The sequence below is a fragment of the Notolepis coatsorum genome, assembly GCF_963971535.1.
Source record: "Notolepis coatsorum genome assembly, chromosome: 9".
NCBI classification, from domain to species: domain Eukaryota; kingdom Metazoa; phylum Chordata; class Actinopteri; order Aulopiformes; family Paralepididae; genus Notolepis; species Notolepis coatsorum.
The window spans coordinates 63,021,082-63,048,194 of record NC_140173.1 but is presented as its reverse complement, the minus strand read 5'-3'; the positions used below and the strand labels follow the sequence as shown (position 1 = coordinate 63,048,194).

At 43.7% G+C, this 27,113-nt stretch overlaps 1 protein-coding gene across 1 annotated transcript in view; it reads left to right on the top strand.

The window, feature by feature from the left end:
- prkn (parkin RBR E3 ubiquitin protein ligase) overlaps positions 1-27,113 on the top strand; it is a gene marked incomplete at its 5' end in the record, with an annotated part of 340,196 nt that overhangs the window by 7,573 nt on the left and 305,510 nt on the right. The window contains one exon of the mRNA XM_084321889.1: positions 26,740-26,992. Within this exon, the coding sequence (XP_084178015.1) occupies positions 26,740-26,992 (253 nt within the window). The remainder of the gene's footprint in view (positions 1-26,739; positions 26,993-27,113) is intronic.

The following is a 27,113-nucleotide window of genomic DNA, read 5'->3' as shown; positions in this document are numbered from 1 at the left end:
ACAAGAAAGAGTGCCTATGTATGACCAAAGGCCTGTCTAAACAAATGTGTTTTTAGTTGTTTTTTAAAAGAGTTCTCAGAGGGGGCAGCAAAATGTGAGGAGGAAAAAAAGCATTCTGTTTTTCAGGAGGCCAGGCACTACGAGGGGTTAATTGTATTTTTTGCCCCCTCTGTTTAAGCTTTATGTATCTATAGAAAGATAGCAAAAACAACAAAATGATTGGCAGAGAGCATGCTGTTGTTTCAGAACCATGGACAGCGTGCTGTTGTTTCAGCACCACAGACAGTGCTGTGTGTGTGTAGGCCTGGGGTGCTGCGTGTCTAGGACAGGGGAATCTTAAATTAATTCCTGTCTTTTATGAATGGATGGGGACAAACTCTGCTCTCATTTATTCTGCTGCCATGGGAATATCCAGCGTTCAAGGTGGCAGTTATTCTGCAACGGGCTTCTAGCTCAGAGTATTACTCAGAGCTGCAGGCCTTGTGTGATGGTGATGCCTAAGATTGTATTTTTATTTTACAACAGTGATTGTTTTAAATCTGCGGTCTTCTTCCTGCAAGTGGTTTCCACCAAACGGGGTACTGTATAATAGTCAAAACCATTGATGTAGGAAGGATGACTCCCCAAAAGTGAAGCTTGGAAAGAGCTTAATTCATATTCTCCTTTGTTTCATCACAATTTAAGCAAGCCTAGTAGTAGACACAATATTTCTGACACTGGGAATACATTCACTGAGGTGCATACATGTCCCTAGATACCATGAACATGCAAATGGACCTTGTAGAAGTGGAGCAATATTCCATTTAATTAGGTATGTATTTTAGGCGGATTTTCAGAAAATAGGGCTCCATGCTTAAGAGGTTAACAGGAGGGGGCTGCTAAGGGAGGGGAACAGGGAACAACGTAACAACAAAATAATAATTAAAAGGAAAGAAAAAAAGAAAAAGGGGAAATCAGGCAGTCATTTACAAATTTGGTGAAGAGGTGTGTTTTGAGTTGGGATGTGAAGGAGTGCAGGGATGTAGCACTACGGATGTTTGGAGGGAGTGAGTTCCAGAGGGTGGGTGCGGCCACAAAGAAGGCTCTGGGACCAACAGTCCGCATGTTGGTGGTGGGGATGGAGAGGAGACCGGAGTCAGAGGACCGCAGCCTCCGGGGCGGGATATAGGGATGGAGGAGGTCAGCTAGGGGGGCAAGGGAGTGAAGGGCTTTGTAGGTGATGAGGAGGATCTTGAAATTGATGCAGGACTTGACTAGAAGCCAGTGGAGGTGGATGAGGGTGGGGGTGATGTGGTGCCAGGATTTGGTGCCGGTGAGAAGAACCCTAGCAGCAGAATTTTGTACGCATTGTAACCTGTTCAGGGCATTGCTGGGTAGCCCTATGAGGACAGAGTTTGCGTAGTCGAGACGGGAGGTGATGGAAGCGTGAATGAGATTCTCTGCAGTCTCTGAGACTGGCCGGAGTCTGGAAATGTTCCTGAGAGTTTGTGTTTTTTTTTTGGCAGATCTGAAATCGATGACTATTTCCATGGTTTTGGAGGTGTTGAGCAGGAGGTTGTTGATAGAGCACCATCTCGCTGCTCTGTCTACCTCTCACCGGTATGAGGACTCGTTATTGTCTTTGATCAGGCTGAGAATGGTGTGGTCGTCTGCATTTTTTTACTGAGCTGTCCAGTGAGATGAGTTGGTTGGTGTAGAGGGAGAAGAGCCAGGGGAAGAGGACACTATGAAAAGCATGTGCATATCTGTCTGTGGGGTGAGGTTGTGGAATCGTCTACCTGAGGCGTTAAAAGAAAGTAAAAATACTGCTAATTTCAAAACGAAGTTCAAACACTTTATTCTTGAGAAGTATGGTTAACAGAGTCTTTCAAATCAGATGTATAGATCAATTGTTAAAATGTTTGCTTACTGATTGTTGTTAATTATAAAAAAAAATCAAAAGTTTTGGCGGCTGGGTGGCGCAGCAGAGATTGCACTCGTCACCAATGCAAGAGACTCCGGTCTCGAATCCGGGTGTCAGCATTGCCTCCGGCTTGGGCCAGCCGTCATACTAACTCATTGGCAGAGTTAGAGGGTGGAAGTCGATGGGTGGGGATTTGGACGTTGTGGACAGCGACTCCTACAGGTCGGTTGGGGGACGCCTGCACAGCAGAGACAGGAAGTAGCAAGGGTAGTGTGAGCCTCCCATGCGTTACACCTCGCCACTCCTCGCTGGCAGGTGAAAAGATGTGACAGGCTGCCTCCTTGTGTACCGGAGGGGACACGTGATGCAAGGCTTCTATCCTCCCTACAACCGACCAGTGGGGGGCATAGTCGAGCAACGTTCAAGACAGGGGAGGGGAGAATTGGAAACACGAAATTGGGATGGGAGAAAGATAGAAAAATAAGGAGAAAAAGTGGGGGGACATTTTTTTTGAAATAAAATTGTTGTTTAAGAAGATCAATGATAAGCGTAATTTCAATGTAAGATGATGCACTGGGTTAGGGCATTTACAAGCTTGTAGCTTCAGCCCTAACCGTTTCAGCCAACTGTATGTTAATTGATTTGTGTATGTTATTTTTTGTACATGCTAAAATGGCTTGAAATATACTTAATTAATTCATACAAATGTAGTTGCTGACCCCTGGTCTACAAGCTGAATATATTTTCTACAGTACCTCATAACCTTTGACAGATGTAGTTGCTGACCCCTGGTCTACAAGCTGAATATATGTCCTGCCTCATAACCTTTGACGGATGTAGTTGCTGACCCCTGGTCTCAAGCTGAATATATGTCCTGCCTCATAACCTTTGACGGATGTAGTTGCTGACCCCTGGTCTACAAGCTGAATATATGTCCTGCCTCATAACCTTTGACGGATGTAGTTGCTGACCCCCTGGGCCCTCATTTATCAATGAGCGTAAACCGTGCATACGATAATTTCTAAGCAAAGTGTGCGATTTATCAATATGAACGTGTGCTTGAGATTGTGTCGAAATCTACGCACAGCTCCGACCGTACATACATGGCACCAAGTGGTAGAATAGGAAAACTGCAACAGACGGAATAAGCTTTCATGCAGTTTCAACACTGACGTGTTCGGTATGACTCATAATTAATTATATTTTTTTATTTTTTTTTATCTACTTTTTCCTCCCATTTTCTATTTTTCTCCCATCCCAATTTCGTATCATCCAATTCTACCCTCCCCTGTCTCGAACGCTGTTAGGCCATGCCTCCCACAAGCCGGCTGCAATGTGGACGAAGCCTTACATCACGTGTCCCCTCCGGTACTCGAGGAAGCAGCCGTCGCATCTTTTCACCTGCACAGCGCGTTCTCTCAGTGGCGGGGGTCTGCGTGGGAGGGACACGCCGCCCCCGTCGCTTCCTGATTCTGCTGCGCAGGCGCACCAACCGACCTGTAGGAGTCGCTGTCCACAACGTCCGATCCCCACCCATCAGCTTTCCCACCCCTAACACTGCCAATTGTGTTAGTATGAACGACCAGCCAAGCTGATAGCAATGCGGGGAGCTGGGCTCGAACCCAGCGTCTCCTGCATTGGTGGCGAGCGCCTTGCCCACTACACCACCTAGCCGCCCATTAATTATAGTTAATTGTAAAATGAGTGTAATTATTGTCAAACCCTATAAATAACATTTGGAATAGGTCTTTCCAAAGTAATGCAGCATGGTTGCGTTATCGGAAGACTTGTCACAGGGTGCGCTCCGCGGGGAGTGTGTTTTCAGAGATATTATTTATTTGCCAATATCTATTTGCTGAGAGCACATAAGTAGAGTCCGCTACCGAGACACATTCTCCTTTATTTGTACCACAATTTGGGACCCAAATTGGAGCGTGACACAAAACACACGAATGCCTTGAAGTCCTCTCCACCCTGGGATCTTTGGCCACCGGCACGGTCCAGGTTGAGATTGGAGATGGATCTGGCATTAACCAACCCTCCATGAGCAGGATTATGCCTGCAGTGTTGGATGTCATAATTTCCCCAACCCCCAACTACATACAATACCCATATCAATAATAACAGCAGACTGAGGTCAAGAGAGGATTTTACGCCAAGTTACCCAACACCATCGGAGCAAGACTGTACCCATTTAGCTGTCAAAGCTCCATCAATAAACAAATTCAGTTATGTGAATAGAAAGGGATTCCACTCTGTCAATGTACAGATAATCTGCAATGCATATTTGGCTGATAATGTCGTTGCCGGTGACTGGGAAGAATGCACAACTCATTCAGGCCTAATTTTATTTAATTAAATTGTAATGTTATTACTGGGGTATCTGTAATTAAAATATCACTTAAAAGCAGGTGATCGGGGTTATCCACTGAAGCCATGGTTAATGACTCTGATCAACCCAACGACCCAACAAGAGCGCAATTATAACTGGGCTCACACGCGCACAAGGGTTATTTTAGAGCACAGTTGGCCAGCTGAACGTTTGGTGGCTGTGCTTGTTTGTCACGGGGGGAAGACGCAGAACACCCACCTCCAAACACTGCAGCAATTTCACACAAGCTTTCACACTGTAATTTGCCAAGCGCACCAAACTTCCTGAACAATGTCACGCGATCGAAAAGGGCGCTCGTCTATTGGATATATATAGAATCCCAAAAACAGGCTTCGGGGACAGCTCTACAGCACACACACATACACACACCACATTATTCTCAGGAGCAGCCCAGCGCACACACATACACACACCACATTCGAACACATTGAAAAGGGCGCTCGTCTATTGCAGTGGTTCCCACTGCGAGATGATTTCCAAAAAAAAAATTTGTTAAAGAAAAAAAAAGAAAAAAAATGTAATGCGGCTCTCTGACACTGTTATTTCGGGGGTCGCTGCCTGAAAACTTTGGGAACCCCTGGTCTATTGGACACAATAGAGAGTGGAAATCCCTCCCCTTCAGGAGTGAAATCCGTGAAACACAAACATGCAGCAACATCACATTTATAAGGTTGTGGGATTTCTGCTCTCCTGGAGGCGTGTATACTTTCCGCAACAGAGTTCGGTTTCCGGGTTCCTCTGATTGGCCGCGACCCCCACGTGACTCGCCCCCCTTATCGCTGCCGCTGCCGCTCGCCGCTGTGTTGCAGCGCAGAGCGCTCGCTTCCTGAGTCAAGAAACGCGGCACTCTGAAACGCGCCACTCTGAAGTCAAGAAACGCGCTGTTGGTAACAGTAACACCACCCACTTCAATGACAGAGCTCTCTTGTTTAATAATATTGTCGTGTCATCTTAATATGCTGCTTATGCAGTTATCAGCTGTATTTGGCATAGACGCCTGAGTCAAGCCTCTGAGTCAAGAAACGCGCTGTTGGTAACACCACCCACTTCAATGACGGAGCTCTCTTGTCAGGCGTCTATGCCAAATACAGCTGATAACTGCATAAGCAGCATATTATCTATCTGTATGTCATGTATGTCATATATGTTATGATGAATTGAAAATGGGGGACCCTGATGTAAACAAGACGAAAGTCTTTCTCTGGTCTGCATCCCCTTTACAATTGTATGTATTGAGCTGTACTGTACTGTACACATTCTGCAATCTGTTAATAAAAGTTTTCAATCAATCAATCAATCAATCAATAAGATGACTGCGTTTCTTGAGCAGCTGATAACTGCATAAGCAGCACATTAAGATGACTGCGTTTCTTGACTCAAGATGACGCGACAATATTATTAAACAAGAGAGCTCTGTCATTGAAGTGGGTGGTGTTACCAACAGCGCGTTTCTTGACTCAAGAGGCTCGACTCAGGCGTCTATGCCAAATACAGCTGATAACTGCATAAGCAGCATATTAAGATGACGCGACAATATTATTAAACAAGAGAGCTCTGTCATTGAAGTGGGTGGTGTTACTGTTACCAACAGCGCATTTCTTGACTTCAGAGTGGCGCGTTTCAGAGTGGCGCGTTTCTTGACTCAGGAAGCGAGCGCTCTGCGCTGCAACACAGCGGCGAGCGGCAGCGGCAGCGATAAGGGGGGCGGGTCGCGGCCAATCAGAGGAACGCGGAAACCGAACTCCGTTGCGGAAAGTATACACGCCTCCAGGAGAGAAGAGATGGAAGAGACCCAAGTCAGATGATTGGAGAAAAAAAACTAAAACACCTTTCCTTCGCCCTTTCTTCCGGTGTCCGTCTGTGACTTCACTGGGTCCTAGTTAACAAAAGCCTCCACTCGCGTCTCTCACACACACACACGCACACACACACACACACACACACACACACACACACACACACACACACACACACACACACACATGCACGCGCACACAGCACACTCCGCTGACAGCAGGTACTCTCTCTCTGTTTCACAGTGAAGTAGAGCAGGCAGGACAGCGCCGCAGTGTTTGTTTTGTTTCCTTCTCCCCAAGATGCACAGTTTATCGGGTTAGCGTTTGGTCCGATGAGCATTCACACCACAGAAGTACGCACCAGGGTTCACTTGGAAGCGAACCGAGACCTACGTTTTCAGGCGGACCAGAGTTAGCTTTTTTGGTCCGCACCAGAGTTCGAATGAGCTTTCACACCACCCCAAACCAAGCTGACTATCAGAGGAAACAAACTCTGGTGCGTTTAAAGCAGACCAAACAGCTCTGGTGTGAAAGCGACCTTCGTCTACCCTTGCAAGGTATCTAACTTTAAAAAACCTAAACGAAAAAAGCCATTCATTTTACAGTATATGGTTATCACATACTCAAATAAAAAGCAAAATACTATTATTTTGTGTGTCGTGTAAGATTGTTCACAACAAAATTATTTCTACCTTCTACCTTTTTTGGTTAGATGACCTCCGTGATCAATCTCGCTCTCAGTGAACTTTCTTCTTTTAGTTCGCTTAGCCATTCCACAAATAGGCATGTTACCATATGGTTAACTCATTGACCACCACGCCCATATTATGACCAAATTAGGGCTAGCACGCCAGCCCTTTAATCAATGGTGTTTTTTCCTCAGTTTTTCTCCCATCCCAATGTTAGTCGTTATGCCAATTCCCAATCCCCTTCCTGGTCGCTAGACCAGGAACGCTAGACAAATAAACGCTAGATTATCGATAGTATATGTGTCCTTATGCACAATACAAAAGCGGGCTGAAAAATCACTTATCCGTGCCTTGCTCAGCGCCAACAGCACACACACACACAGACACGTTGTGATCACTATGAAAAAAACATCTGATTAACCCAAGACTGGTAACATAGAGTCCTTACCTCACATCAGATGTTCTGCAAAAAGATTAATCCAATTCCTGATCGCCATTCCAAATATCAATCGCGTCCATTGATCCAACGTTATAGTCCAAAACACATAATCCACGCTGCTCCCAGTCCCCCCAGTCAACGTGGTACAACGATACTGCATGCCCGAGAAGCAAAACCCAGACCGGACTTTTTTTCTGGTTGCACATCCCCAGCCAATCCAATCCAATGATGTGCAATACCCTCCGGGAGACGATAGGGGGCGGTATTTGCCCTTTTGCGAGCTCAGACCCATTCCCAACGATAACATCAGGCTGGATGGATGAAAATGAATGGATATCGCTAATAAAATAAATAACGATTAAAATCCGACTATACTCGTGATTGGCGCTCAAGCGATGGCGAGTTAACCCGACTATCATCGTGACTGCCATTGAATGAGTTAATTAGGGGCGGTTCTGTATGCAAATACTTATAATCGTCCACGAGCATAGACGGTAAGAACAATTGGTATTTATCAACACAGAGTATTCTGTGCGTAGAGACATTTTAAATGTCAGGCGTAGGAGAGAAAATGGAACACTTTCTATGCATTATTGATAAATGAGGACCCTGGTGGTCTACAAGCTGAATATATTTCCTACCTCATAACCATTGATATATGTAGTTGCTGACCCCTGGTCTACAAGCTGAATATGTCCTACCTCATAACCTTAGCAAAGTCTGTTTCTGCCGTTTTATTTGCTCTTGCAATGTTTATATTCCATCCATGTTAAGTTTCACTTTCAGTTTTGGTGAAGCATAATCTGGTAGGGGTGGGGGTGGGAGGGGTGGGGTGGGAATCACCATAGGCCCCATGACACCATATTATTGTGATACTTAACACAATATGATAGTATTGGGATTTTGCGATATATTGCCATATGTTCTGATTTATAAAAAAATTTCAACTGCAAATTATGTCCCCAACGGAAAACTTCTGCAATACAATATATATACAATATACAATATATAATATATATATATATATATATATATATATATATATATATATATATATATATATATATATATTCAATTATGTCCTATCTAATAAGATACAAGTTATATATACAACATCTGGTCTATCTAATAAGACAAAAGTTATATATACAACATCTGTTCTATCTAATAAGACATAAGTTATATATACAACATCTGTTCTATCTAATAAGACAAAGGTTATATACAACATCTGTTCTATCTAATAAGACAAAGGTTATATATACAACATCTGTTCTATCTAATAAGACAAAAGTTATATATACAACATCTGTTATATCTATCTTCTCGTCTTGACTACTGCAATTCGGTTCTCGCCTGCCTCAATAAATCATCCATAGACCGCCTCCAGTTCATCCAAAATACTACTGCAAGACTGCTAACCAGATCAAGCAGAAGGTGTCACATCACTCCAGTTCTGGCCTCCTTGCACTGGCTTCCTATACATTTTAGAATAAATGTCAAGGTCCTGGTGCTCACTTTTAGAGCTCTGCATGGCCAGGCACCCGAATATTTAACCGACCTGCTGGAACCATATGTGCCCAGCAGGACCCTGAGGACAGCTGACCAGGATCTGTTGGTCATTCCGCACACCAGGTTGATCAGTCTGTGCAGGCGTTGTTTCAGCCCCCCTCCCCTGCATCTGATTGATTGGAAACAACTTGTTTATGCTAAAGACAATATCAATCTCAATGAAAACCACAAACTGTGGGAAAGCACTTGTGACTCACACACATCCTGGAGAGGCCACAGCCGATAGCAACAGTTGTGATTGGTGGATCAAGAAAAGAGGATGGGAGGGCGGCTGGGTAGCGCAGCGGACTAAGCGTCTGCCTACCACCGCAGAGACACTGGTATCGAATCCAGCTGTCAGCGGTACCTCCGGCTTGGTCGGTCGTCCATGCTAACACAACTGGCAGTGTTAGCGGGTGGGAAGCCGGTGGGGTGTGTATCCTGGTCGTTGTAAACAGCGACTCCTACAGGTCGGTCGGGGCGCCTGCTCAGCGAGGGAGGGAACTGGGGGAAGTAGTGTGAGCCTCCCACGCGTTACGCTCCCCCAGTGAGAGTCCTCGCTGTCAGGTGAAAAGAAGCGGCTGGCTGACTCTGCATGTATCGGAGGGGACATGTGATAGTATCTATCAACCCTCCCTAGACCGGCAAGTGGGTGGCAAATGCGCGCAACGACCAGGAAGGGGAGGGGGGAATTGGCATAACGACTAAATTGGGATGGGAGAAAAATACAGAAAAGGGAGGAGAAAAAGTAGACAAAAAAAAGAAAAGGGGGTGGGATTACATAACAATTTAAATATAGTTTAAGTAGGCCTAGCCAAAAAAACTGGAAAACTGACTTTAAAAAAAAAGGTAGTTTGAGGACCCAGGCTCAAACATGTCACTACTACTTACATGTGAGGGACCCAGCAGCACATCAGCCTGTGACTATGGGCTCCCAACCCACAGTCTAAAACCTTCTGGCACATATTGTTCTGTGGTCCCATGATGACCTCACAAGACCAGAAGGTTATTAGATTTATCAGAGTGTGGCGTTGGAAGTAGCGGTTTGCCATGCGCCTCACGTCCAGAGACCCCCCGCCCCCCTGAGCGTCTGCAGTAGGACTCACACGGAGTGGCCTGGTTGTCGTGGTGTGATCTGGCACAGCCGCATGAGTGAGCCGCTGGCATCTCTGGTGATGCAACCGGTAAATCCTGTGTAATGTGTTCTATTAGTTCCTCCTCTCTCTCTCTCTCTGTCTCCGTCTCTCTCTTTGTCTCTCTCTCTGTGTCTCTCTCTCTCCCTCCCTTTTTTTTCTATTTGTATCTCTTTCTCCCAATAGGAACCCTGTTGTCTCTCTCCCTCTCTTTCTCACTCTCCCTTTCTCTCTATCTATCTCCCATTTCTCTATTTCTCACTCTCTCCCTTTTCTCTCTCCCTTTCTTCCTTTCCCTCTCTTTCCATCCCTCATTATTTATCTCCCTTTGTCTTTCTATCTCTCCCTTTTTCTACATCTATTTTGCCCGTCCCTCTCTCTCTCTCTCTCTCTCTCTCTCTCTCTCTCTCTCTCTCTCTCTCTCTCTCTCTCTCTCTCTTCTCTCTCTCTCTCTCTCTCTCTCTCTCTCTCTCTCTCACACAGATACATTTACGATGCTTTAGTTTGTATCCACCAATCAAATTATATATACACAAGATTAAAACACACACACACACACACACCTGATGTTCAGCTAACTAACCAGTAAGCCACCTTGTCACTCAAGTGAATTCGTCGTCCCATGTCTCCCAGCATTCATGCGGGGGAGTCCCGCATCACTCTCGCCATCTTCACAGGATTTCAAACGCTTTGCTGGGCTCTCCCCTCGCCATCTGCCTGTGCGTGCGAGCGAGGGCAGCCCCAGAGCCCCGGCACGTTCAGTTAGACGCCTCTGAACTTTTATTGTTATTATTAAACCTTTATTTAGCCAGGTTGTTGAGATCCCAATGGCTCTTTTTGGAGAGAGCCAAAAGGAACTGTCAGGGAAATGAATGAAGCTTGGCGAATGATAATGCAGATCAGTGGAGGCTGCTGACCAAATTTTTAGGTGAAGCACAAATTATTATATTATATATTAAATTATATTTTTTAAACATCCCCAACGCTGCAACACCCCCATTTCTCCCAGGTGTCAGGCTCCTCATTCGCTTCCATTCATTTTGGGGACCATGTTTAAATAGCATCCTTCTGAAGTATAAACAAACTATACTGTTGTGACGATTTCAATAAAACAGACCTTTCTGAGTCAATGGTATGCAGTGGCGTTGCGCAATATGTCGGGGGCCCCCCGCAGGGCAGACCACTCCCCTAAATCAAACCAAGCAGACCATGGCTCGGCGGCCCGATCAAACCAAGCAGACCATGGCTCGGCGGCCCGATCAAACCAAGCAGACCATGTACAGTATACAGTGGCTAATATACTATCAATACTACTATTGAATATACATACACTATTCATTTAATTTACACTATACATTTCATCAAACCAGCATGTCATGTCTCCTTTAACTGAGTGAAAAGAGGGAGAACTACATTGACCAGATTGCCTGGCAATGTTTACTTCCTCCTCCACAGAGGCACTAGATCTGAGCCACAAGCTAGCGGCAAACATTCATTAATTTAGGCAGCACCACTAACACAGTGCACATGCAAATATTATCTGCAGGCTGCATTAGCAGCCAGCAGCCAACGTGATACATTACATTGTGTTTATATGTGACATAGCCAAGTTAACAACGTTCCAATCCCTTAAGTCTCTAAACAATTCGGCTAGCTAACGTTAGCAAAGAACGCTAGCCTAGCCACAAGCTAGCGGCAACATTCATTAATTTACACTAACACAGTGCACATGCAAATATTATCTGCAGGCTGCATTAGCAGCCAGCAGCCAACGTGATACAGTACATTGTGTTTATATGTGACATAGCCAAGTTAACAACGTTCCAACCCTTAAGTCTCTAAACAATTCGGCTAGCTAACGTTAGCAAAGAACGCTAGCCTAGCCACAAGCTAGCGGCAACATTCATTAATTTACACTAACACAGTGCACATGCAAATATTATCTGCAGGCTGCATTAGCAGCCAGCAGCCAACGTGATACATTACATTGTGTTTATATGTGACATAGCCAAGTTAACAACGTTCCAATCCCTTAAGTCTCTAAACAATTCGGCTAGCTAACGTTAGCAAAGAACGCTAGCCTAGCCACAAGCTAGCGGCAACATTCATTCATTTACACTAACACAGTGCACATGCAAATATTATCTGCAGGCTGCATTAGCAGCCAGCAGCCAACGTGATACATTACATTGTGTTTATATGTGACATAGCCAAGTTAACAACGTTCCAATCCCTTAAGTCTCTAAACAATTCGGCTAGCTAACGTTAGCAAAGAACGCTAGCCTAGCCACAAGCTAGCGGCAACATTCATTCATTTACACTAACACAGTGCACATGCAAATATTATCTGCAGGCTGCATTAGCAGCCAGCAGCCAACGTGATACATTACATTGTGTTTATATGTGACATAGCCAAGTTAACAACATTTCATTCAATCCCTTAATCAAGTCTAAACAATTCGGCTAGCTAACATTAGCAATTAGCCACAAGCTAGCGGCAACATTCATTCATTTACACTAACAGTGCACATGCAAATATTATCGGCAGGCTGCATTAGCAGCCAACGTGATACATTACATTGTGTTTATGTGTGAGTTAACAAGTTAAATAACATTGTTCTCTAAACAGTTAGCTAACGTTAGCATCCAGGCTAATCAGGCTTTCGTTTAACAAACACTACAACACATTTTTTTTCTGATCCAGGTGCATAAGTCCACTTCTTCATATTGCTCAGTTGCTGGTTTATACTTCGGTCCTAATGTTGGCGCAAAGTTTAATTTAGCCTACTGTGTGTTGTTACAGCTGTACTGTAATCTACTAGCTACAAGTTAGCTTGCCTTCACTGTCCAAGATGGCACGTTCACGTCAACTACAACTACACTAGTCTTCAACTGAGATAAAAAATATATATATATCATCCAGTGCACAACAATAAGTGAACAAGTGAATAAAGATCTTAAAATATGAATGATTATATTAGGCAAATTAATGTTCTTCTTCAGGCAAAATGCACACATGAGATGATGGAACACAACTTTGACTAGAACACTGACGCCAGCCCAGCTGCAGTTCTGCATGTATTTTACCAGGCAGACTCTGATTGGATTTGCAAGGCTGCCAATCATTCAACCTCTGTGTATTGGATGTCAAGGGCTGTCAATCATTAAATCCTCCATTCAATGGCAAGAGTTTAACTGCACAGTCCGTGCTTAGATGAAGTTAATAGCCTATTTTGATTGGCTATTATTTATTATTTATTTAACAATGGGTCAACCTGTGCAGATATTCTGCACAAATAATTACTGCAGGCAATACTGCAGTGCAGGCCTGCTCAGAGCTGTCAATTTTGGCCATTTTTGAAGAAAAAAAATTCACTGGCATTTTTTTTACAGAAGAAAACATTTATAATAAAAAAAAAATAATAATAATTAAAAGAAAAAGAAAATATATATATATAGGTATATGTAAATTAATAATAATTATGAATTATGAGTGAATTTGTATTTCACGTGTTGTCATAGAGAAACCTCCACTGATGCAGATTCCCGGGCTGAAGCGAGATTCAAACCCATGCCCTGTGGAGATATTGTGGTCTCAGAGCTGGGCGACTTGCGTCACTGCGCGGTACATCCAGAGTTATTTTGCGTCCGTCTGAATGATTTTACAGAACAATATCACAACAATATCAAGTCTTATCGACTCGGTTATTCCATGATTCCAAGTTCAGAATTGACCTGAGAATCCTACAGTGAACCGTTCCTGGGAGTGGTTTGGTAAACTCCTTCAGTCCAACACGGTCCTGGGAGTGGTTTGGTAAACTCCTTCAGTCCAACACGGTCCTGGGAGTGGTTTGGTAAACTCCTTCAGTCCAACACGGTCCTGGGAGTGGTTTGGTAAACTCCTTCAGTCCAACACGGTCCTGGGAGTGGTTTGGTAAACTCCTTCAGTCCAACATGGAGGTCATTGTAAAGGCAGTTTACCCACAAGTGCTTTATAAATAAACATTATACCTGTATACCTATATGTTGGTCTCATCACACAGAGAGGGGGCCAGCCAACCTCTTCTTACAGGGTACGGTGACTGGTACCATATCCCCTTACCCTCATCTTAACCTGACTCTACTCTTACCATTTAGTTTCTAACTCTGTTCCCTTAACCCTAGAATGGTGGTGATAGGGGCTCAGGAGTTAGAGCGGTCGCCTGTTAATCTGAAGGTTCCCGGTTCGATTCCGGCTCCTGACTGTAATTTAGGCCGATCTATATAGTTTTTTTCTATGTTATTTATACTGCTTTTGATGTCACTGCTACAAGGCAGAGGACACAAGGTTTCACTCCTTTACAGATGCAGCCATTAGTTGTCATTACTATTTTGCCGTGACAAGCGCACGGTGGTCTCACGGTATGGGAATTAATTAGGAAAACCACGTTGCGGTTCTGTTATATGCCCGCCAGGAGGCGCAACGTCTGTTAACTTCATTCATCAATTAGGCTCACAACGAGACCGGAAATGACATCACACCATATCACTATGTCTACAGACTGTATGAATTAATGTTGCTGAATTAAAGAATTAATCATTAAAACGTGTCAAATCAGCAGTCAAACTATATTTTCAGCATCACGTTTGTTTACCAACGCGCTGCTGTCTGTTCATTCATCAGGAGGAGCTCCGCGCTCCACAAAGAAAGGCAGAGAGAGAATGGACAAAATGCACAGTTGGCAACGAGCTCTCGTGTTATTTATTTATATATATTTATTTTTAAATATTTTCTGTATTTTTGCTCCAATCCCAATTTAGTCGTTATGCCAATTCCCTTCCTGGTCGTTGCGCGCATTGCCCCACTGTCGGCCTAGGGAGGGTGTAGAACTACCACATGCCTCCTCCGATACATGTGGAGTCAGCCAGCCGCTTCTTTTCACCTGACAGCGAGGACTCTCACTGGGGGAGCGTAACGCGTGGGAGGTTCACGCTATTTCCCCCGATCCCCTCCCTGCTGAACAGGCGCCCCGACCGACCAGTAGGAACCGCAGTTTACAACGACCAGGACACACACCCCGCCGGCTTCCCACCCGCTAACACTGCCAATTGTGTTAGTAGGGACGACTGACCAAGCCGGAGGTACCGCTGACAGCTGGATTATATTCCAGAGTCTCTGCGGTGGTAGGTGAGTGCATTCTCCACGGCGCTACCCATAATAAAAATTCATAAATTCATAATAAAAGTTAGTTGCGCAGGAACAAAATGCTAGGCCATTGTAACAAACGTGTTGGCACCCTGGGCTAACGATGAGGTGAAGAGAGATCTGGACAATGTTGAATTTGTGTCGCTGGATGCCTCTAACCATGGCCACGTTAAGTTGCTGCCGGTGTTCTGTAAGACGATGTTCTGCCGGAGAATGCAATTTCAACTGTGTTTCCTGTTTCATAATAAAAGCGGCACTGCAGAATAATGAACGACCCTGGTATTATGGCGATGAGAGGAGATAATTGCAACAGCTACGATTAAGAGTAATATTAGATTAATTAAGAGACCCCCAACATGTAAACATGATCTGGAATGCTACAGTAGCTACAGTATGTAAATATTATATGCAAATATGTAAAATAATGCAAGCCAATTTCAGTATGTTTCCATGATTTTATTAAAACACACAAAAAAACACAATTATTAAAACACAATACTTGTGTTTTAGTGCAGACTACTGTAAATTCACTGCTATGCGAACTTGTTCCTTGGATCCTCTGACCGCGGGTTCAGTATGTTTCCATGATTTTATTAAAACACACACTATTTTTGAAGTAGGTGTGTGATGACGTCACATGACTGAGAGGAATGGCGTGCTGAGTGCTCTGCACAGCTCTGTCCTTAAAATATAGTATTTTGCTTCTAAATGATCATCTATTTAAACTGAAGAACTGGATTATTTTGTTCAAACATAGTTGCCTGTCTGCATGTCTATTTCTGGCTCTTGCCGAGAAACCCGAACCCAGACAAAGAAAGGTGAACGGCGTGCAGCAATCAAACAAATCATGTCAAGCGAGGACACACCTGCCTGGGCGCAGCTACTCCTAACGGAGGTGAGCGACCTTAAATTATCGGTTGAAAGAAGACTGGATGAACTTGGCAATTCAATGAAAGACCTAAAAAAAGAGACACAGGCTATTCTGAACAGAGTCTATAATGCAGAAAAAAGAATTGGAGATCTAGAAGATCAGTGTGCGGCCAATAGTAAAACACTGCAAGTCCAAGCCAAAGAACTGAACACGCTACAAACAAAGTTTAGTAACTTGGAAGCACAAAATCGGAGAAATAATCTGATCTTTGTTGGCCTGGCAGAAGGACTGGAGACAGGCAACCCAGACAAGATGATGGGCGACATATTAAAATATATTCTGGATGGTAAAGACGACGAGCCAACACCAGAAATTGAAAGACAGCACCTTAGCCCACCGTCACGTCCCCGCCCGGCTCCAGGTGATCCACCGCGGCCGTATCTGGTGCGCATACGGAGATGGAGCGACAGACAGAGGATCCTCCAGGCCGTGGCGGAGAAAAGGCAACTATCCTGGCAAGGACAACCACTGAGAGTCTTCCAGGATCTACCAACGGAGATTAAAAGAAAGCGCGCAGAATATGATGACATCAGAGGGAAACTCCGCAGAGAAACGTCCCTGCGCTATGGAATACTTTACCCAGCGAGGCTCATCATCACCATTGATGAGGTGAAATATATCTACAACAACGCATTGGAGGCTGTTGAAGATTTGAAGAAACGATTACCCAAGATCTTTGGTTGTCTTGTTTTGTCATGTATGTATTGTCTTGTTTGAGAAAAATAAAAAACTTTAAATATAAAAAAAACACTATTTTCCTATTTTCCGTTTCCATTATTTTCTACTGTACACACTTTGTCAGACACACTTTGTGAAGCCTTGGGTCACAGCATCTTTGACCTTGTAAAGTAGTCCTGCTGTATGACTGCAGCAATTCCCTCTCAGTTCAGTTGCTGATCTAACAAATAGGTCTGATTGATTGATTGATTGAAAACTTTATTAACAGATTGCAGAATGGGTACAATACAGTACAGCTCAATACACACAATTGTTAAGAGGATGCAGACCAGAGAAAGACTTTCGTCTTGTTTACATCAGGGTCCCCCATTTTCAATTCATCATAACATATATGACATACACGACATACAGATAGACAGTACTGCTAGATCTATACAGTATGACATACCAGATTTACAAATACAGTACTGTTTGTGATACAAAAATAGTCTAAAAAAGAGAGTATATACATTTGACGTAGAAACTGTACAACTGTACAGGTCGTTACTTGATACGGTGATCATTCAAGTTTCAAGTTTCTTTTACTGGTCATATGTATGTTAATACGAGGACAACGGTACAATGAAACGTGTTGAACGAGAGAAACCGGTCAGCTAAGCAGTAGGAGCACTAGGCGCATTAGAGCCATAGTCATATAAAGGTCAAATAAGCTGTGACCCAGGATTATCCCACCCCTTCATTCTACATTCACCAACAGGGGCATGTTTGTTTAAAATTCAAGAAAGCTATCATCGTAAAATTACGACGACGTTTCATCATCATCAATATGTTCATATTCTATACCAGTCAAACCACCTGCTCAACAAACCTCTTCATATTCCACCTTACAACCAAGGGAGGTTTACACTTAGTGTCTCTGGTAGCAGCAATCACACAGTGATCACTCGCATCATGCCAATAGCAGAGTACTTAAAAGGGGCATTAGTTAGGACTAGATCAATGAGTGGATTGGGTCCAGTAGGGGAGTTAATCATTTGTGTCGGATTGAGAGCATCACATTGTGCTTTGAAAGCATCAGGTAGAGGCATCCACCAGTCCCAATTGAGATCAACCAACCACAGCAATCTCATTATAGTTCAAGGTAGACAACAAGGTGATCAGTGTAGATGAACCATGTAGCTGAACCGTGTTACACATGCAGTGTGGTGTCTGTCTGGTTGAAGAGCGGCTGCTCTGGAGAGCTGTGGTGTCTGTCTGGTTGAAGAGCGGCTGCTCTGGAGAGCTGTGGTGTCTGTCTGGTTGAAGAGTGGCTGCTCTGGAGAGCTGTGGTGTCTGTCTGGTTGAAGAGCGGCTGCTCTGGAGAGCTGTGGTGTCTGTCTGGTTGAAGAGCGGCTGCTCTGGAGAGCTGTGGTGTCTGTCTGGTTGAAGAGAGCTGCTGCTCTGGAGAGCTGTGGTGTCTGTCTGGTTGAAGAGCGGCTGCTCTGGAGAGCTGTGGTGTCTGTCTGGTTGAAGAGCGGCTGCTCTGGAGAGCTGTGGTGTCTTGTCTGGTTGAAGAGCGGCTGCTCTGGAGAGCTGTGGTGTCTGTCTGGTTGAAGAGCGGCTGCTCTGGAGAGCTGTGGTGTCTGTCTGGTTGAAGAGTGGCTGCTCTGGAGAGCTGTGGTGTCTGTCTGGTTGAAGAGCGGCTGCCCTGGAGAGCTGTGGTGTCTGTCTGGTTGAAGAGCGGCTGCCCTGGAGAGCTGTGGTGTCTGTCTGGTTGAAGAGCGGCTGCCCTGGAGAGCTGTGGTGTCTGTCTGGTTGAAGAGCGGCTGCCCTGGAGAGCTGTGGTGTCTGTCTGGTTGAAGAGCGGCTGCCCTGGAGAGCTGTGGTGTCTGTCTGGTTGAAGAGCGGCTGCCCTGGAGAGCTGTGGTGTGTCTCTGAAATGGAAATGAGCTGTAATATCTGAGCGTCTCCCTCCGGAGTCTTTAACCACACCCCTCCGAGGCGAATGTAGTTATTTCCAGTGCATCGGAAATTCGGAATACATACTTGTCGGACATACTAACAATAATTAACAAGTTAACATTTACAAGTTGTATTACGTTTTGCAAATAAGGAAACGGATAAAGAGAACATTTCAAAGCACTAGAAATAGCGAATATCAAATTGTTGACCTATTTCTGAATGGTGCGACATTTACAGCTTTTCTCTGAGGAATGTTCTCGTCCGGCGCAATCCGACCTAAACCGTGCCGGGTCACGATCATTATACATGTGGTATCTTATAAAGTGATCATTCATGGCATTGACATCCATTCATCTTCAAACATTGAGCAGGCGACAGTTGCTCCGTATGTAGAGCAGTCGTCCGATAATCCGGAGGTTCCCGGTTTGATTCCCGCTCCTCCCGGGCAGCATGTTGAATTATCCTTGAGCAAGACACTTAACCCCTAACTGCTCCTGCACGGTCGCCTCCGCCGTCGGTGTGTGAATGTGTGAGTGAATGGGTAAAATGTGAGGAACAAATTGTAAAGCGCTTTGGATAAAAAACACTATATAAATGCAGCCATTTAAATTGTATCACAAAAAAATAAATGCAGCCATTAATCCATTCATCTTCAAACATTGACATCTATTAATCTTCAAACATTGACATCTATTAATCTTCAAACATTGACATCTATTAATATTAATTTGACATCTATTAATCTTCAAACATTGACATCTATTAATCTTCAAACATTGACATCTATTAATATTAATTTGACATCTATTAATCTTCAAACATTGACACCCTTTCATCTTCAAACATTGACATCTATTAATATTCAAACATTGACATTATTCATCTTTAAACAATGACATACATACATTTTCAAACACGTACATCCATTAATCTTCATATAAGAATTATTCCTCATTGACCTCTACTGTGCTGATTGCCGTGGTTGTAGCTTAGTGGCTTGTGTGTTAACCTGAGTCAGTCCTAGAGATTTAACACACACACACACACACACACACACACACACACACACAGCCTGGTTCCTCATTCATTATGAGGGTCATATCAGTAAAGAACAAGTCTGCGCTGTCTGCCCAGAAAATTAAGCGGAACATATTAATTTTCTGTTTGTATATTTAGCGAGTCAATCTCTTTGGCATGCCGGGGCTCTGCCGGCTCAAAGTTATCTCTCACCCATGGGTTGGTGCACAAAGTCTCTCTCGCTCTCGCTCTCTCTCTCGCTCTCACTCTCGCTCTCTCTCTCTCTCTCTCTCTCTAATGAGGACCTAGCTTCTAGTTTGTTTGTATCACAAATTTCACTCCGTTCTGAGGGAATAAAGTATTTTAAACAACTAAAACTCACAAATGGCAGCTCATTAACGTGTTGCTCTGAGAGGTCCTTGGATTTCCATGAGCAGTGATTTCACAAGATGACAGCTATGTGACCCCCGCTTATCCCGTCGAGCTTATTGAGGACGTTTTGGTCCCAAAAGCGCCATGAAAAGTTTGACACTTTGATAAGGTCGACGGCGTTCCTGCTGAGTAGTCTCTGAAGACAGACCACACACAGTGCGGCACCCGGGAACCAACTTAAGCTGTAATACCAGTACCTTGGTCAAGGACAACGGCAGGAAACCCAACATGCATGTATTTTGGTGTGGGAGGAAAGCAGAGTAACCTGGAGGAAACCCACGCAAACATGGGGAGAAAATGCAAACTCATGCTGGGGTTTGAACCCAGAACCTTATCGCTGTGAGACACTAAACACTGCTGGGGTTTGAACCCAGAACCTTCTCGCTGTGAGGCAGCATTGCTAACCACTGAACCACTGTGCGGTCCCCATTTCCCCACATCCGTATCCCCTGTGCAGTCGCTTGAATAACTCCTACTGGGAAACAGATCAGCCGAAGCCAAGTTAACCTCTTAAGCCTGAGCGGTCCGGTGGTGGGTTTTTTCTTCAAATGTAGCCAAGAGTAAAGACCCTAAGCCTGTCAAAACAGCAGTCAAAGTTTATATTTTCAGCAATACCATTGTTTACCAATAGGTTAAAGTGTTATTAGTGAAATATGAGTTTTGGAAATCTAGTCAGAAACGGGTGAATATTGATGCCAGGAAATGCACGCCGCCATTTTGTTTGTAGTCATATGAGGAGAGGAGACCCAAGGCTTTCGATGGGCTTTGGAAATTTTTTGGGAAAGAATGCACATGGGTGCGGCTTCTGGTCATGAGGAGATCGTTGGGATAACACTGCCCCAACCTCTACATCTGAAGCATCCACCTCGACAATAAAAGGCATGGATGGGTCTGGATGGATGAGGATGGGTGCAGTGGTGAACCTTCTCTTGAGCTCCGTGAAGGCCTCTTCAGCCTGCTGGGGCCACCTAAACCGAGGGGAAATTCCCTTGATTGATTGATTGAAAATTGTATTAACAGATTGCAGAATGGGTACAATAGAGTACGGCTCAATACACACAATTGTTAAGGGGATGCAGACCAGATAAATACTTTCGTCTTGGGTCCCCCTTTTTCAATTCATAATGCCGAGAGAGGGGCGGCGACCAAACTGAACCCCCGAATTAACCGCCAGTAAAAATTAGCGAAGCCAAAAACACTGCACCTGCTTGAGCGAGGTTGGCTGGGACCACTCCCGTACGGCTGTGACCTTGCAGGGATCCATCCTCACGCTGCCTCGAGACACAATGTACCCCAAGAAGCCGCCAGTGGAGGCATGGCACACTTCTCTGCCTTAACATAGAGTTGATACTCCTCCGCAGTACCTAGAGCCATATGAAATCCGTTTTATTATTTTCCAAATTCCATTTTATTTTTTCCCAAATTCCATTTTTTCCGTTTTAATATTTCAGAATTCTGTATTTTGCCTTTTATGCTCATTTTACCATCAGAAATAGTGTCTAATAAGTGGGAATGAATAAATGTCCACAATTGAATAAGATATAACAGTCCATTTAATGTTTTTAAGTGCTTCAACTCAGAAATACAGTTCAATTTTACACAATATTTTTCAATTAATATTGTGACAAAATAAAAATACACATTTCAAGTGTAAACAATAGATACAGCTAGCTACTACTGACATTATCACAATGACAATGTCAGTAACCTAGCTATATCTATTATATTGTGATGAAATATAGTAATGCATAATTTAGGCACCTTTAGTTTAGTTTATTTCGTTTATAAAGGACAGTGTATAATGGCAAACGTTTGCATTAAACAAATGGATGAGTGCACCAGATTTAGCAAGAAGCTATCATTTCCATCTATAGTCATATGTACTGTAACGTTTCATAGCTATTTAAGTTTATTTAGATTATAAAGGGCAGTGTATAATGACAATCGTTTGCATTAAACAAATGGATGGGTGCACTAGATTTAGCAAGAAGCTATCATTTCCATCTATAGTCCTATGTAATGTAACGTTTCATAGCTATTTAAGTTTATTTAGATTATAAAGGGCAGTGTATAATGACAATCGTTTGCATTAAACAAATTGATGGGTGCACCAGATTTAGCTAGAACTTCTAGAAGCTATCATTTCCATAGATAGTCCTATAACGTTACATAGCTATTTAACGGAACGTTGACAGAATTAGCAAAACACCTTATCACCGGAGGCATAAAAGTCATTAGGATACTGTTCTGCTCTGAATTGAGGGCTTATTGTGGAATAGTTTAGCTTCTTGACGATGTTAACACAAGCAGCCAGACCCTTGAGCACCGCGGCTGTGTTGTGTGTAACACGCTGTAGCGTCCCCGCCTCCCCGGTCGCGTGTACACCAAACGTTCCACCCAAAAACGAAATTTCAGTCCAGATTAGGCCAAATTCTGCAATATTCCACGTTTTGCAGTTGATTCCATTTTTATTGGTTAATTCCGCGATTCCGTCCGCGATTCCGTGAACGCGGATTTCATATGGCTCTAGCAGTACCTGTTTGACATGACATGCTCCTGATAGCTCTTAGAAAAGATCAGGATGTCATCCAGATACACGTAAACAAACCTCTCACGCATGTACCTGAGAACTAGGGCTGAACGATTAATCGATTTTAAATCGAAATCGCGATTTGAAATTATGCAATTAGCAAATCACAATTTTTTCTTTTAAATTTTTATTAAAAAAATATATATATAATTTAACCAGGAAGTCCCATTGAGATACAAGATCTCCTTTGCAAGTTGTTGTTATTGTTGTAGGAACGGTTTGGGAGAGGGAGGTAAAGGGGTTTTAGATTGTGTGTTGTGAAGTTTAGACTTCAGAGAGGGGGAGAGTAAAGTACAGAAAAATATTTACCGTTGGGTACCGGTATCGATTCCCAGGTAAAAAGAAACATTTTCAGGCTCGGTGTCCCGAACAGACCCACCGTGTGTAGGCGTTCAAAATGCCATGGACATGAGAGGGAGAGGGTGGCGGTTTTTAACCATGATCTTGTTCAGGCCCCTATAGTCAATACAGGGTCTGAGCCCTCCGTCTTTCTTCCCCACATAGAATTCAGTTCAGTATACTCCACAGTCACCCAGATGGGATTGGGGTTGCAGACGTCACCTTCGGTCTTCCCTATGGCAGGGGTTCCCAAACTTTTCAGGCCAGGACCCAGAAAATAAGGCGTCAGAGAGCCGCGGCCCAATGCACATCGTCTGGCTTTTTTTTTTTTTTTTTTTATTTGCCAGGCGACCGATTTTTTAAGCCAAATATCACTTCAATCCTATTAAGTTAGTTCAAGTTAGTTATTCATTTATATGTGCTATTTATGAGAGGGCTAACTTGTTGCAAAATAATAATGATAATAATAATAGCCTCATTAAAATACTATTGTTGCTTCGGTTGTTTTCAGCGTTTTATGTGCATAATCTGTTATTTAGTTTGAAATGTTCGTTGAAATAAGTAGATTTTTCGTTTTTGTTTATTTATTAAGTTAATATAAAACCATATAGTCACATTTTAGAATACAATAGAATATAATTTTAGAATACAACTAGAAACACTGTCCTGGCCTGCTTCTAAGTTCAGTGGCCTGACAAAAAAATAATAATAAAAAAATAAAAAATATATTTTTTTTTTTTTTTTTTTTTTATTAATTTTTTTTTAAATCATCTCGCGGCCCACCCGTGGCTGCTCGCGGCCCACCTTTGGGTCGCGACCCCGACTTTGGGAACCACTGCCCTATGGGACAGGAGGACCCGCGAGCAGAGACGTCTGTAGCTCGGAGGCCTGGAGGGAACAAGGACCTAGTGGAACTGGGTTGGGAGCTACACAGTGAGATGCACACGTGGGACCCCACGCCTCTACCCCTCCCAAATTCCAATCCATATGAGGATTGTGTTTAGCAAGCCATGGGTGCCCTAAAATGAGAGGTAATTCGGTGGAGTCAATAAGGAAAAACATTGCATATTTAAGAAGGTGTGCCAATGCACATCTTAATGGGACCCATAGTTTCCTCCACCTTCCCGGAACCCAAAGGACGACCATCCAACGCACTGATGTCAAGGGGAACAGGTAGGGAAAATAAAGGTATGTGAAGATTCAAGGGTCAAGTCAATGAAACAACCAGCCGCTCCCAAGTCCACGAAAGCAGGGAGGCTGTGTTTATTTCTACCTAAGGACAGTTCCATTCATTTATACGAATGTGCAGGTTATCACTTGCTGTGGGGGATATGATTCTGCCTCGGCAGAACCTCCCCAAGTTCTGACGAGTTCACTCGTTTCCCTGGACCGGTCTTCCCTGCATTGTGGGGCACCTGCGAAGGTAGTGACCTGTCTCTCCACAATACAAACAAGCCCACTGCTCATCCGCTTCTCTCTCTCTGCTTGAGAGAGCCGTGAGTGTCCCAACTGCATGGGCTCGTCACTCCCAGGCGAGACGGCTCACCAGAGAAAACCCAAAATACATCCAAAGCACACTAGAATAAACTAAAATAAAACCCACATAAACCGCGATCCATCACAGTACATGCATAGCCGCTGTCTACACACAGACACCAGTTATTGTGTCGCACAATTAAAGCGAAACACTGTTTCTATTGTCGCTTTGCTTTTCATATTTTTGTTTTCACCCTCCTTTCTGTCACACTGTTTGTTATTACCTCACTGAGACCACTGTGTTTTGAAGCAAACAACCGCCACTTTTGTCTCCGACATCTGTGAGGCGTTCTCTCATCACTCTGAATCTGACAGTGCGCTGATAGGAGCGGGGGCGTGGGGGGGGGGGGGGATTCTCTTCAATGCACATTCTCTCAGGGGCTACAGACAATCTTTTGTGATATGAAACATCAAATGCGCACAACTTCAAAAGCAGTTTTTCTTTGCTGATCATTAATGATTGCTGCCTAGTCTCGTTTGTTACCTCATGAAATAATAACGTGGACCCTTCAAGTACTTATCAAATTGTTGATTGATGGGAATGCATAGTTTATCGGAGATCGTGATGTATCTACTAGTAACTAGGACATGGACATAGGATGATGAGAATATCCACTTGTGTGTCATGCTGTTGATACTCTATCCAAATCTGATACGTAGCCTGCTTATATGTTTTATTGAAGTATCAAAGTGGTCTCTAATTAACAACTGGATCTCTATCATCAGTGTAGCAAGCAGGCAAGTTGAAAGGCAAGTTATCTGTGAGCGACAATTAATAATTTAACTTGAACTTAACCTTGAACCTTCAAAAGGTGTTTTGCCTAAATTATTTTGTTATTATTATGTGGTACTTTCTCTCTCTCCTCACTATATCTCTCTCTCTGATGCTAAATCTCTGTTTCTGGTCCAGAGGGGCTACTGCCTGTCTCTGTTTTGGGTTTTTAGTTGTATGGTGCTTACTGCTTAGTGTTTTTAGTTTTAGAGTGTTTAGTGTTTTTAGTTTTAGGGTGCTTAGTGTTAATAATTAGTCATTACAAGGGGCTGCTGGTATTTTAATGATCAACAAATAAATTAAATTATCAATAAAAGCTTAGTATTGCCCTGTCTGTTACTATACTGCAGGTCTATTCAATTACAAATTAAATTGGGCCATATTTTAAAACCAGGAAATGTAGATGGGCCAGACATTTTCAGCAGCCTATTTAAAACCTTTTTTAGCTTTTGGTAAGGACACCTTTTAAACAAACGCAAATTAATGTAGTAAAACATAACAATGTTTAATGTTTCACTGTTTAAATAAAACAATATTTTTGGTCACATATCTGACCCAGGCACATCAAAGTGCAGAAACAGAATAAAAAAGAGCTATCAATGCACAGAACCATAACAAGTGGCAATAACAGTAAACAATAACACACACACAGCTTGGTTCCCCATTCATTATGATGGTCATATCAGTAAAAAACAAGTCTGCGCTGTCTGCCCAGAAATTGAAGCATATACATTTTCTGTTTGTATATTTTGCGAGTCAATCTCTTTGGCATGCTGGGGCTAACAGGGTTAACACAACGCCTCCTACTGCACACTGAAGGAACATAACAAATGCGTTTGTTTTAAATCACCAGGACATGTGTGATTAGTCATACCCTTGTTTACACATCCCACATTATGTTGATATGTACAGTTACCTGCAGGTTTAAAAAAAATAATGTCAGGTGCATTTCTAAAATAATAAAATAAAACTACAACTCAGTGGGAGAAGTGACATCTTTTGTTCTGAATGAGAGCAGTGACGTTTGGCTCGTAAGATGTCAACGCAATCCGAAGACATTGGTTAAGAGTGCAACAAGAGTTGCTTTTTATTGAGTTCATGTGCGAAAAGCTTGATTCACATAATGTATGTTGACTGATCCAAACAGGTGACGATCGAAAGGCGGCAAATTCAACTTCCAACAATGTATCGGTTGATCGGCAAAAAAACGCAGCCCGGAGCCGACAGACGAGCGCAAAGTTCTGCGACGTGCGTGTCATTTTAATATTACAATTAAAATAGCCTATTTAATTCAAGCTCGCTGGGCCACTTGGAGGTTGCTTCTGGGCCGGATGTGGCCCCCCCGGGGCCTGCTATACTGTATATTGAAAGACATATTGATCATGTTTATAAAAGGCTCTCTCTTCCTCTTCCAGGCCTGCAACCTCCCGGAGCAGAGTACGGTCCACGTGGTCCTCCCCGCCCCAGGCTCAGAGCGCCGCTCCCAGCTGGTGGTCCAGAGACGCCTGGGACCGGGACCGGGGGCAGAGAGCCTGACCAGGCTGGACCTCAGCTCCTCCATGCTGCCTGTCACCTCCACGGGCCTGGCTGTCCTCCTGGAGAGGAGCCCCACAGAGGCAGGAGCAGCAGCCGGGGGAGACGAGGGGGCGAGCGGGGAGGAGGCCACTGGTAAGAGAGAGAGAGAGAGAGAGTGAGAGAGAAAACTATCGGACACATTGGAAAGAATCAACCCAAAACCGGAGCAAATTGGAATGCTATTAGACCCTTAACAGAGAGCATACAGTGGCAT